This window comes from Dendrobates tinctorius, unplaced genomic scaffold (genome assembly GCF_039654945.1).
Source record: "Dendrobates tinctorius isolate UK_male_01 unplaced genomic scaffold, ASM3965494v1 ptg000151l, whole genome shotgun sequence".
NCBI lineage: Eukaryota > Metazoa > Chordata > Amphibia > Anura > Dendrobatidae > Dendrobates > Dendrobates tinctorius.
The window spans coordinates 25,341,770-25,355,458 of NW_027361818.1; the positions used below are offsets into that span (position 1 = coordinate 25,341,770).

Consider the following 13,689-nt stretch of genomic DNA (forward strand, 5'->3'; position numbering starts at 1 on the left):
GTGAGGATCCGCCAAAACTTGCTGTCCGTCACCATCCTCAAAAATTTCAAAACGGAGCTTGTAACGTTTTTTTCTCTGGCGGATCCTGCAAACACTGATTTAACCCGAATTTCTTTCTGGGTGCCGGACAAAAAAAAAAAAATTCTCTCTCTCTCTCTCTCTCTCTCTCTCTCTCTCTCTCTCTCTCTCTCTCTCTCTCTCTCTCTCTCTCTCTCCTTCCCGGCCAGCGATTTCTTCATTTTCAGGATCCGTCTGAAAACGGATCCTGTGCCATCCGTTCACATCAGTTGAGAACGGATCCGCTTGTCCGCCTTTTTGGCGGATTATAACTGATGCAAAAAACTGAAGTGTGAAAGAGGCCTAACCTCCGACCTCCAATGAGAGGTCATCCCACAGGCATGCTCAGTAAGCAAAAGACAGGACTTAGTCCCAGAAGCATCTGCTTGCTGCTGACTCAAGCATGGTGTCATGGCAGAGCCTGAAGGAGCAACCAGACGCCTAGCATCAGCATGGGCAAGACACCGGGACTAATGTCTCTACTGATCAGGAATCTCTGCGGCTGCAGAGGAATGGGAGACTGCAGAGGACATGGCTTGAGATTCCCCCTGTAAGGTGGGGGAAACTTGGCGCCTAACACGAGCCTTGCTAAAGCAGGCACCTGTGGGCTGGTTTTCTCAGTCTGTAAAGGGGCCATGGATACTGGCCCCTCTAACCTAAAAATAGCAACCTGCAGTTGTCCATAAAAGGCTCATCTATTAGATGCTCTTGTTCTGGTGCTTTGCCCATCTCTTCCCATTTGTCTTGTAGCGGTGGCAAGTGGGGTTTATGTCACCTATGTATTATCCGATGACTTTAAGCACACAAATTACTAAAGGAGAGGAGTCTATAAGATGCCTATCCATTACTAATCCTATTGTTACATGGAAAATAAAGACACAGCCAGTATAAAGTCCTTTATTAGAAATAAGAATAAACACAAATTTCCTTTTTTATTTAAAAATAACTAACACCAAAGCCTTCGTTCTCCTGTAATAAAACTAAGATGAAAGACAATATCCTTCACCAGTTGTTCGTTCTGTCCCATGCCATAATCCATGTCTGAGGGATAAAGAGTTTTCAACACCGCGACGGTGCCAAGATGTGACTATTCAGGCTGAGAACCACTGAATACTGAGCTGCTATGAGCAAAGCGTTCGTAACAGGCGGTCGCTAAGTATGTGTTACCAGCAGGGCTGAACTGCGGTGACCTCAGAAATTCTCACCGTGAACTGCTGTGGAGTCACTGAGCTTGAATTGCGGTGAACTCAGTGACTTTTCCCCACGTTGCTAGCGGGGATCTCACCGAGGTTACTGCAGTTCAGCCCGGCTGGGAACGTAGTCTCAGTGACTGGAGGTAACCTTGATGGCGTCACAGATGATTAGTGATGCTGCACTTACAGCAGCTCAGTCACCAGTGGTTCTCAGCCTGGAGGGTCACATCTTGGCACCAGCCAGGTTGAAAACTATTAATTCCCCAGACATGGATTACGGTGAGGAGCAGAATGACCGACAGGTGAGGGATATTGTTTTTATTTTATTTTTATTACAGAACAAGGACTTTGGTGGAATAGGCATTAGGTGAGCATAATTGAGTTTGTTATTTTTAAATAAAATGTAAAATTGTGTTTAGTCATATTTTTAATACAGGACTTTATTCTTGCTGTGTCTTTATTTACCATGTAACTATAGGATTAGTAATGGGTAGGTGCCTTATAGACGCCTCTCCATTGATAATCCATGGGCTTGATGTCACCTGACAATAAAAAGGTGACATCAAAACAACAAATATGAACCCCACTTGCAACCATTTCATGTCCCCTTACCAGCCTAAGAATACCTGCCCCCTGCTGTCTGCTTTAGTAAGGCTGGTTGTCAAAAATGTTGAAACCTCATGCTTTTTAAAAAAAAATTTTAAATTAAAAAATAAGGAGTGGGGACCCCTCTATTCTTGATAACCAACCTTGCTGAAGCTAACAGCTAAGGGTTGCAGCCCCCAGCTGTGAGTTTTGCCTGGTTGGTTATCAAACATATAGGGGAGCCCCTGCAGGTTTTTTTAATTATTTATTTACTGGGCAGGAAAGGCTGATGAATACTCCCATCCACTGCTTCTTCTCTGACTATTATTAGCAGCAGCAGGTGTCAGGTGATGGGAGCTGTAGTCCCATCAACTGACACCAGTGGCGGGAGGTAACCTTGATGAGATCACCGCCAGTCACAGACTCTTCGCTCATAGCAGCTCAGTCACCAGTGGTTTTCAGCCTTGATTGTCGCATCTTGACACTGTCCAGGTTGAAAACTATTAATCCCCCAGACATTGATTACGGTGTGGGACAGAATGACCGACAGGCAAGGGATATTGTTGTTGTTTTTTTTTAGTTTTATTACTTTAGAATGAGGGTTTTGGTACAATTAGGCATTGTGTGAGTATAACTGTGTTTTTTTTATTTTTAAATAAAATGGAAAACTGTGTTTAGTCTTATTTCTAATACAGGGATTTATTCTAGCTGTGTCTTTATTTACCATGTAACTATAAGATTAGTAATGGATATGTGTCTCATGGATGCCTCTCCATTACTAAGCCATGGACTTGATGTCACCTGACAATAAAAAGGTGACATCAACCCTACAAATATGAACCCCACTTTCCACTGCTACAGGGCAAATGGGAAGAGCCAGGAAAAGCGCCAGAATTGGTGCATGTAATAGATGTGCCTTTTCTGGGCAGCTGTGGGCTGCTGTTTCAAGGTTAGGGGTGCAATATCCATGGCCTCTTACCAGCCTTAGACTACCAGGCCCCAGCTGTCTGTTTTCGCAAGGCTGGTTGTCAAAATGGGGGGAACCCACACCATTTTTTTAAATTATTTAAATAATTAAAAAATATGTCGTGGGGACCCCTCTATTCTTGATAACCAGTCTTGCTGAAGCTGACGGCTGAGGGTTGCAGCCCCAGTTGTGAGTTTTGCCTGGCTATTTATTAAAAATACACAGGAACCTGTGCTGTTTTTCTTTTAATTATTTAGTTAGAGCAAAGGAGTGGCTGATGAATACTCCCATCCACCGCTCCTGCTCTCACTGTTATTAGCTGCAGCAGGTGTCAGCTGATGGGAGCTGTAGTCGCATTAGCTGAAACCAGTGACAGGAAGTAAACTTTATACCTCCGATCACAGCTGAGCGATCACACAGTCTTCTGATAGCGTTGGAACTGCAGCTCTCTGATCGGTGGGATGATTTCACCGCAGATCAGAAGCGCTATGCCGGTGTTTCCCACGCTGTTTGACAGTGTGGGAAACACTGACTTTTGTGCTATTTATGTTCGGCTATATTCGGCGATTAATCGACGATTATATCGGCGAATATTGCAAATTCGTCGATCGTGAGCCTAATTGAACTTTGAAGTTGTCCCTCATCTCTATTAGTGAATTGTCTTTCAGACTTTTTTAGGCTTTTTTAAAACTGCTGCTGATGGCGTATTTCTTAAAATTCATGATGTACTAGTCAGTTTTAAACCCATCAATGTAAATAAAGAATATCAACTACACAAAAACACAACTAATGATATTTGTAATTTTCCTGTATTCTACAATATTTTGATTAAATTTAATTGAATATTATGGGATTTACTCTCCTGGTGTTAAAAGACAATCAGGAATAACCCCCAATGACTTATTACCGATGCACAAACAGATCTAAGAATACACAATCTTTGGGACGTCTGTAGACCCAACACATCATATATGTAGGGTAACATAATATATAAGGCTCCATTGTTCCCTGGATCCAATGAGGAGCTCATGCTGTGTGTAGATTCTGACTTTACATTTGTTTTTTCATTTATCAAAATTTATGTTGAAATTTGGAAGATGCAGCAGTGACAGATAATATACCTGGGAACAAGTAGAAAATTCAGTAATGGATTTTACAAATATTACCAATGTACTTGAGATTAGTAAATTGCTCCGAGACCGCTTTGCTAGACAATTTCTTCATCTTCTCATCAATGCACCAAGACAAATTTTAATTTTGCTCATTAAAGTCTTACTCCTCTTGTAATCTTTGATTTAACAAAAATGATTGACTAAGAGGAGAAAAAAGGAAAGACTTAAATATGGTAGGTCAAGTAAGAGAAATCTTTTACATTTTACCACTCAGTGACCAAAATCTAATATTCTTAGAATTATCTTGAATTATGTAAATGTTTAGGAAGTGAATTACGTTTTATCTGAGTTGTTCTAATATTTTGATTTTACATCAAATACTTATACATGTATGTAAAGTTGAGAAAGAAAAGTCATAAGACTTCAAAGTTAATTTTGTTTTTTTCCTTGAATGCAGGTGAACAACGTTACTTTCCTCAATGAGTTTTCTCTTTTAGGATTTCAAGTCAGCCAGAATTGTAGAATTTTTCTGTTCTTTCTGCTCCTCCTGATTTATTGTGGGACAATATGTGGGAATCTCCTGATCATCACCCTGGTGTCCACCAGCAAGAACCTCCACACTCCAATGTACTTCTTCATCTCACAACTGTCCATCAGTGACATCTTGTTGCCCACAGACATTGTCCCCTACATGTTTTATCTTCTACTCAATAATGGGGCGACCATTACTTTTTTTGGCTGTATGGCCCAGTTTTTTTTCTTCTGTACTTCTGAAGGATGTGAATGTCTTCTCCTCACGGTGATGTCCTATGACAGATATGTGGCCATCTGTAAGCCCCTTCATTACGTGTCTATCATGACAAGTTCATTGTGTGTGAATTTGGTCATTTTGTTTTGGTTTCTCTGTTTTTTCATTGCATTTATTGACACATTATCGGCATCAAGGTTTAAGTTCTGCGGACCGAATATCATTGACCATTTCTTCTGTGATATTGTTCCCTTACAGGATATTTCCTGTTCTGATACATTTCCTTTCAAACTACAAACATATTTGCTAAGTTTCCCACTCCTGGTTGTTCCCATACTAATAATTGTTATTTCTTATGGTAACATTGTCCGCGCTGTTTTGCAAATTCAATCCAATATCAGTAGACACAAAGCCTTCTCCACCTGTAGCTCCCACCTCATCGTGGTCTCCATATTCTACCTGACTCTGTTCAGTGTGTATATTCTCCCAACAAGTGAGCAAACATCAGAAGTTAATAAAATCATGTCCTTACTATACATTGTATTTACGCCATTTATCAATCCCATTATTTATAGCTTTAGAAATAAAGACATTAAGAAAGCTGCACAGGAAACACTTAGGAAATATCAGTAATCTGTCTGATGTATCGCAGATCTATAAATTGTGCTAAAGAAAACTATTCAGAATTATCTCTAATCTGATGTTTTTGTCTAGAAAAATAGTCTATGCTGTCAATGGATCAAGAAAATAGATCTAGTGGTTTGGAAGATAGATTTTATTGACCCAAGTTAACACAAACAAAGTACATTTTTCGCTAGGTCTGAGGCTGTGAAGGGATTCGGCAAACCACAAATTGAGATGCTCCAGAACAGGACTTCTCAAGTCAGATAATTCTATTTTGGCAGAAAGCTGTGGTGAGTCATAGAATCATAGAATCGTAGAGTTGGAAGGGACCTCCTGGGCCATCTGGTCCAACCCCCTGCTCAAAGCAGGATTCCCTAAATCATCCCAGACAGATGTCTGTCCAGCCTCTGTTTGAAGACTTCTATTGAAGGACAACTCACCACTTCTCGTGGCAGCCTGTTCCACTCATTGATCACTCTAACTGTCAAAAAAGTTTTTTCTAATATCTAATCTGTGTCTCCTCCCATTCAGTTTCATCCCATTGCTTCTTGTCTTTCCTTGTGCAAATGAGAATAAAGATGATCCTTCTACAATGTGACAGCCCTTGAGATATTTGTAGACAGCTACTAAGTCTTCACTCAGTCTTCTCTTCTGCAAGCTAAACATTCCCAAATCCTGCAACCTTTCCTCATAACACAGGGTTTGCAGACCGGTCATCATTCTGGTCGCTCTTTTCTGAACTTGCTCCAGTTTGTTGATGTCTTTTTTAAAATGTGGCGCCCAAAACTGGACACAGTATTCCAGTTGAGGTCTGACCAAAGAGGAGTAGAGGGAAATAATGACTTCACGTGATCTAGACTGTATGCTTCTGTTAATACGTCCTAGAATTGCATTTGCCTTTTTTGTTGCTGCATCACACTGTTGACTCATATTCAGTCTGTGATCTTTTAGTATACCCAAGTCTTTTTCACATGTGCTGTTGCTTAGCCCTATTCCTCCCATTCTGTATATGTTTTTTTCATTTTTATTGTCCATATGTAGTACTTTGCATTTTTCCATGTTAAAAACCATTCTGTTAGTTGCTGCCCAATGTTCCCGTATATTTATATCTTTTAAAATCCTCTCTCTCTTCTCTAGTATTAGCTATCCCTCCTAGCTTTGTGTCATCAGCAAATTTAATCAGTTTACCCTCAATTCCTTCATCTAAATCATTGACAAAGATGTTGAACAATACAGGGCCCAGGACAGAGCCCTGTGGTACCCCACTTGAGATATTCTTACAACTGGATGTGCAGCCATTTACAACCACTCATGGGGTCCGATCACTAAGCCAGTTATAAATCCACCTAACAGTTGCCTTGTCCATTCTATACTTAGCCAATTTTTCAATAAGGATTGTGTGAGATACTTTGTCAAATGCTTTTTTGAATTCAAGCTATACTATAGATATACTATATCTACAGCATTTCCCTGATCCACCCATTACCCTATCAGTCTTCATAGGGTAATGCAAGATAGATATTTCAGGTCACAATTAACTTAATTTGAAAGATCTTTATAACAATATGGCTCACTCCTAATGTAAGCTTTGTGTGAGCTTCATCGAATTGTTCTGGATATCTGAGGTTTTCGCTATTGTTGAGGCTAAGAATGTCTGCCAAATTTTCATTCATGAACTTGACATGGAACGGCCCTTCCATTACGATATCATGTAGACATTTTTAGGGGCTTGCGGAATACTGAATAATAAAGATGGTATAAGGTGAGTTCGCAGCCTGGTGTCCACCGTGCAGAGATGGTTAAACTGCTGCTCGATAATGGTGGAGAGCTAAGTGAACACCAGTGGGATATCTGCTGACCCAGTGTGCACAAGAGCGAACTCTGTTACCTCATAGAGCTGCTGAAACAACTGCCGCAGCCTGTTTATACTCACAGAGCTCGGCTGGGCGAGCACTAGCTAACAGTCACAGAACTCTGCCTCAGAGAAACAGGGATAGAGTCCCTCTGGACCACTAGTGCTCGGGGCCGCAGCTACGGTGTCAGCAAGAGAACAAACTAATTTTAATTACACCGAGTGCGCACTGCACTGCTCCGGCGGACGCCACTAACCAACCAGAGCAGGGAGGAAAGTGCTTACCTAGCGCATGGAGCCACTGTAAAGAACACTGCTGCTTGTGCGGTGCAGAGGTGCCTTGTGCTGAATGACACTATATGGCACTAATGCTCGTGTGGAGAGCGGGATGCTCTGTGGCACATAGACTAAGTCACTACTGGCGCTGACTCTGACTCCGTAACCCCTATATCATACACAACCAAAGGGAGGGGATCATAATGAGTCAGTCACCAGTCTCATACATCCATCTTCATACACACAACTACCCATAAGAGTTTATACTAGAGCATGGCCGAGCGGCCATGCAACTCTTTTATAGTGGCATCCTTCCTGGACCTTCCCAGTGGACCAGGAACGGGACCTGCGCATGTGACCTCCGACCTCCAATGAGAGGTTGTCCCATGGGCATGCTCAGTAGGCAAAAGTCAGGACTTAGTCCCAGGAGCGTCTGCTTGCTGCTGACTCAAGCATGGTGTCATAACAGAGCCTGAAGGAGCAACCAGATGCCTAGCATTAGCCTGAGCAAGACAACGGGACCGACATCTGTGCTGAGCAGGAATCTCTGCAACCACAATGGAATGGGAGACTGCAGAGAACATGGCTTGAGATTCCCCCTGTGCAGTGGGGGAAACTCGACGCCTAACAGACTTAATTTCCACTCTGTATATTTACCTCAAAATAAGATGTAGAGAGATATGAAATGGTAGTCAAATCAAGCATAGACCAACGTATAACTGGGAGTTGTGATTCTGAACTGAATAAAAATCAAATCTATGGTTAGATTGTGTAGTGTGAATTATATAAAATGGCTATTTGGAGTCCATATTGAAATTAACCTGAAATGTTAGCATTTGAAGGCCCCATATCCAATTCTTGGAAACCAGAGTTAATGAGGTCAGACCTGCAATGGTTATTGAAATGCAGCCTTAGTGTTGAGTATACTAAAAGACAATGCTTGTTAAAACAGTATGTTTAATCTGGATTACTGGAAAGGATTAACTTTTGTGTACGCTGTTGACTTACTTGAATTTTAAGAGCAGTGAATGGTGCGAGTATATTGATAAGGCATCATCTGATATTTGTGTCATATGGGGGTTAAAAAGGGACTAGGCATATAGACAATTGCAGATTCTTTTAAATAAAGCTATAGAAATATAGCTGGATAAGCCTAATGTAAAACCAGAAATATAGTTGGCGATCTGAAACCATTATAGTGTATTCAATCTTAAAGATCTCTTTAACTGTAGTCTGAAATATATATATTTTGTGCTCATAGCATGTTGTTGGAAACTTTGTTCTGGTGTATGATTTGCTCTTATCATATGTAAATGTTAGGGCAAGAGTAAATAGTCCGAAGAGGCAAGTCTTGTTTATGTTATTTATTCATGATAGGTGGCCACTATCATGTGATTGGAACATCAGACAACTAACTTGTGTATTTTCATGTTTACACAATATTATATTGTGTAAACCTTTTGTTTAAAGCATATAAAAGCTGGTGAAGCAGTCACTGAAGGCAGGAGCTTGTGGACCTGTGTAAGAGGACGCTCCTCGCAGTGTAATTCCTAGGAAGCATTCTGTCTTCGCTGACCACTCCTCCAGCTGAAGTATTTCCAGACAGGTGTAAATGCCCCTAGTGAAGACTCTTTTCTTTTCTTCTTTCTGATGTGAGTATATGTACTAAAACCTTTGTAGTTTGACTATATAAGTATACGCAATATCATACTATTTTCTATTTCGATATCATTGTCATACATTCCATTGATTTGATGTTTTTGTCACTTGGATTGATCATTGTATAATAAAATTGTGTTATATCCAAGTAGTAGCCTTCTTTAAAGCTGTATCCGAACCTTTATTGCTGAACAGTTGGCAATACAGATTGGGAGACATGGGACCAGAATATTTAGTCTTTTTTTCTTAATGGTGATTTATGTGTTTCAATTGCAGGTCAGTTATCAACATTTTAAGTTTTCTCTTGAACATCAAGTGTTTTTTGAGATAGTGACCAGTAAAGGATCCAGCACCAAATGCACATCACCCCCCAAAAATCACCATCCTATAAGCAGATTGCATGGCATGATCTAGAGTACCATATTTACTAAGTAATTTTGTTACAGTTAGTAGAGTAGACATTTGTTAAGGAGACAATAGTATTTGCAGTTTTATTTTTTTACAAAAATAAATCTCTTGGAATTTACTTGGATTCATGTAATAATAAACATTTAAATTACATACAAATGAGTATTTTGTAGGAAATGTCTGCTAATAGCTACGCAATAACAACTCTTCATAGAATCATAGAATGGTAGAGTTGGAAGGGACCTCAGGGATCATCATGTCCAACCACCTGTTCAATGCAGGATTCGCTAAATCATCTCAGACAATTGTCTGTCCAGCCTCTGTTCAAAAAATTCCACTGAAGGAGAACTCACCAGCTCATGTGGTAGCCTGTTCCAATCATTGATCACCCTCAATATCAAAGTGTTTTTTTTTCTAATATATAATCTGAGTCTTCTCCTTTTCAGTTTCATCCCATTGCTTCTCATCTTTGCATGTGCAAGCGAGAATAAGGATGACCCCTCTACCCTGTGACAGCCCTTCAGATATTTGTAGACCGCTATTAAGTCTCCTCATAGCCTTCTTTTTTGCAAGCTAAACATTTCCAAATCCTTTAACTGTTCCTCGACAAGCATAATAATAATCATCTTTATTTATATAATTTTTATTAAGTTTTCATAATAATATTACAGGGAAGGAAGGAAGGGTAAACATGGGAAAAAAATAAAAAGTAGAGAACTCTACAGTGTTACATCACACATAAAATACATTAAAATTAGATAAGACAAATAGTGAGTTAGGACAACTGGTGAAGGGGGCGTGGCCTGGGCTCTGAGCATGTAGGCAGCGAGAGCTCTAAGCTCCCACAGTCACATTCTAAAGCTACAAAATAAGCGTGCATAGGGTTAACCAAAATAACCTTGCTGGACCCTATTTTATTTATGAAGTTTGGGGGCCCATTTTGAGACAAAAAGCAGGACTCTGGTCCAAAGAGGACCGAAGAAATAAGCTTTTACAAGTCTGGATGGCTGCGGTGCAGCAGAAGCTGAGGGACATCACCCCACATCATCTGCCCTCCTGTGAAGAGACCGGAGGGCCAGCGCAGGCTTCACTGAGGCCAGGATTGATCTGGAGGATCATTATGGGTACTGAGGACTTTATATGGACCCCCCAGTAAGGCACAACGTAAATCCAGCTGTCTGCACGGCTTTCTGTCTGTGGTGTGCGGAGGATAACTGTGTGGCTGTGGCGGAGGGATACAGACTCCTGCATGTTCATCCCTGAGATTACACCTGAGTGCTGCTGAATTCTGACTGCTGTAACATCATGGAAAGGTTAGCGGGGACAGAGGAGCTTCCCTTGACATATTCTAGCGTGGCATGCTGAAGAGGAAAGCAAAGACACCGGCGGGGACTCTTTCTTTGCCAAGGAGCTGAAGGGTGGAGGGATACAGACTCCTCCATGTTCATCCCTGAGATTACACCTGATTGCTGCTGAATTCTGACTGCTGTAACATCAGGGTGAGGTTAGCGGGGACAGCAGAGCTTCCCTTGACATATTCTAGCATGTCGCGCTGAAGAGGAAAGCAAAGACACTGGCGGGGACTTTCTTTGCCAAGGAGCTGAAGGGCGGAGGGATACCACCGGACTTCTAGACCAGACCCCGGAATCGGCCAAGAACAGCACTATATAGACTCATAAAGGACCGGATCAGAGGCGACTAGCACCGGGGGATCCACTAAAAACTGCTGAGGTGAGGCACAACTGTAATCCGGTCACTAGAACCGGACGCTGCACACTGATCACAGCCGCAATAGAACTCAATGGGAAGTAGTTCTGGCTGTGTCCAGCCTGTCAGCGTTGCAGAAACCTGACATCACAGGCCCTGCAGCACGCAGCAAGTGGCCCCCGATACTACAGACTCAGATATACCCCAGAACTGTGCGGCGCAGCAGGTAGTCATCCCCAAGAGTACTGAGGAGAAGGATATAGATTGCGGGGAGCGCCCTCACTCTCCCCACACAATAAAGGAATACTGACCATTCTGCACTTACCAGCAGCGCAGACTTATAACACAATAGTGACTGCAGTTTCTGGCTGGTGGCCCCGGTGCCCTATATTCATCTGTGCACTGCACCATAATAGAGGATTATCCACTCTTCAAGCAAGTATCAGAGCTACAGTGGACTGCTTGCATTATTATTGAGGAATTGTGTGACTTTTGGCGCTCTTACTGAGGGTTCTCAGTTGACTCCTTTTCTGAAACTTGTTTTTAGACCATTTTACTTAACTTGTCTGATTGATCAAGCTAAAATGGTCATAGATCTGAGGCCAGGGAAGGCTACGTGGCAAATTAAGATGCAGTCAGGCAGGGGCAGAATTAATAATAGCTCACACAGGGTGATGAGGCACAATTTGGGGGCATATTCAAAATCCTATGAGGATATCGCTAATGTGTTAAGCCCCACAAAATCTAGGTCACCTTTGAAAAGAGGTGAGCCCAAAACGCCTTATATAAAACAATCCCATAACCCTGCACCTGTCAAAGCTGCAAAAGTGGGATCAGGTATCAATAACCCATTGACCAAAACACTTCCTAAAACAAAACCTGAAACACTTCAAAAAAAGAAAAATTTGGGGGGACACATTAAAACTCCTCCTCCAAATCAGCTCCTCACGGAGGAAATGGACACTTCCAAATCAAACAAAAGGAAGGGCACAGACGATCAGGAAAACACCGAGAGTCTTTCTTCTGAGAACTCCGACAGTGTCTCAGCTGACTATACCCCAAACACAAGCCCTGAAAGGCAGAGGCCTAGAAGGGACACTGGAGGTCCATTTCCTTCATTTGAGGTTCCCCCTCCATCCATCAACCTGGGGGAATACAAGGGTTCCAATAAACAAGCCACCGAAGGATTCATGGCGGATCTCTGCCAGTCCTTCAGTGATGCCCTTAAAATAGGGTTTGAGACTCAGGCTATGGCCCTACAGGAAACTTGCAGGAATCTTAGCCAAAAGGTTGAGAAATATGAGGTAAAGATGGTACAGGCGGAGAGGGACATAGTCTACCTCTCAAAGGAAAATTCTCTCCTCAAAACTGAGGTTATTTCCCTTAAAAACAAATTAAAGGATCTGGAGGACCGAAGCAGGAGAAATAACTTAAAGATACGAGGTATTCCTGAGTCAGTCTCCCAGGCTGATCTTTCAGATTACACTAAAAATTTATTTAAAAAATTAGCGCCAAAATTGACAGAATTAGAAGTAAATATTGATCGTATACACCGCCTCCCACGTCCAAAAGGGGTCCCACAGGAAAAGCCCAGGGACACTATCCTCAGAGTCCATTTCTTTGAAATAAAGGAGAAGGTTCTAAAATCTCTGAGAGAGAGAGGTTCACCTCCAGAGCCATATAAAGATTTAAAGATTTTCCAAGACTTCTCCAAAGAGACAATGGACGCAAGAAGGTCCTTCAGAGATTTGACCTCTAAACTTAGAGAGCTCAGAGTGTCATATAGATGGGGTTTCCCTACCAAGCTATTAGTCTGGTATAATGACAAAAACTACCCCATCTACACTCCACACGAGGGTCAGAAGTTCATTAAATTTCTGATGGATGACCCAGCATTTAGGGATAGGGATTAGGACTGATTTTTATCTTATGTTCGAATTTCCATGGTGTATACTATCAATTTCCTTTTCATGAATATGAATATCTTATGACCCGTATTTACGGTTTATTGATATCACTGTGGGAACTTGCCACTTAATTTTTTCTCACTTTTTCCCCCACACTAAGGTGAGACACCAACCGGTTTGGAGTCCTCCAGGAGAACGCTCAAGTTCCTAATTTTTTTTTCTGTATTCCACTGTTTTGCTTGTTTCCATTTTTCTGTTTTGATATTGCACTCTAACGATGAAAATCTTATCATACAATGTTAGGGGGCTCAACAGTCCGAATAAGAGGTATGCGGTATGGAAGGAGATCAACCGAACCCGTGCCGAATTGGTATGCCTCCAGGAGGTTAAACTGGCCTCCGATCAACACCCGATCTTCCAGCACAAGAACTTTCCACACATGTACAAGTCGCTGTCCACAAAGAAAAAGGCTGGGGTCATTACACTGGTAGGTGGCACCGTTCCTTTTTAGCTCATCAAAGAGATACCAGACTCGTTGGGCAGGTTTCATATACTCATATGCTTACTCCATGAAAGGCCATGCACAATAGTGAA

At 41.7% G+C, this 13,689-nt stretch overlaps 1 protein-coding gene across 1 annotated transcript; it reads left to right on the forward strand.

Moving 5' to 3' along the window:
- The first annotated feature begins 4,365 nt into the window (after positions 1–4,365).
- On the forward strand, positions 4,366–5,295 carry LOC141050105 (olfactory receptor 11L1-like). The gene has a single exon (XM_073546937.1). It carries the CDS (start codon positions 4,366–4,368, stop codon positions 5,293–5,295), a length of 930 nt encoding a protein of 309 aa, XP_073403038.1.
- The last annotated feature ends 8,394 nt before the right edge of the window (positions 5,296–13,689 follow it).

Excerpts from the sequence above, each read along its gene's own strand:
- LOC141050105 (XM_073546937.1), top strand. The coding sequence starts at position 4,366 with ATGCAGGTGAACAACGTTACTTTCCTCAATGAGTTTTCTCTTTTAGGA.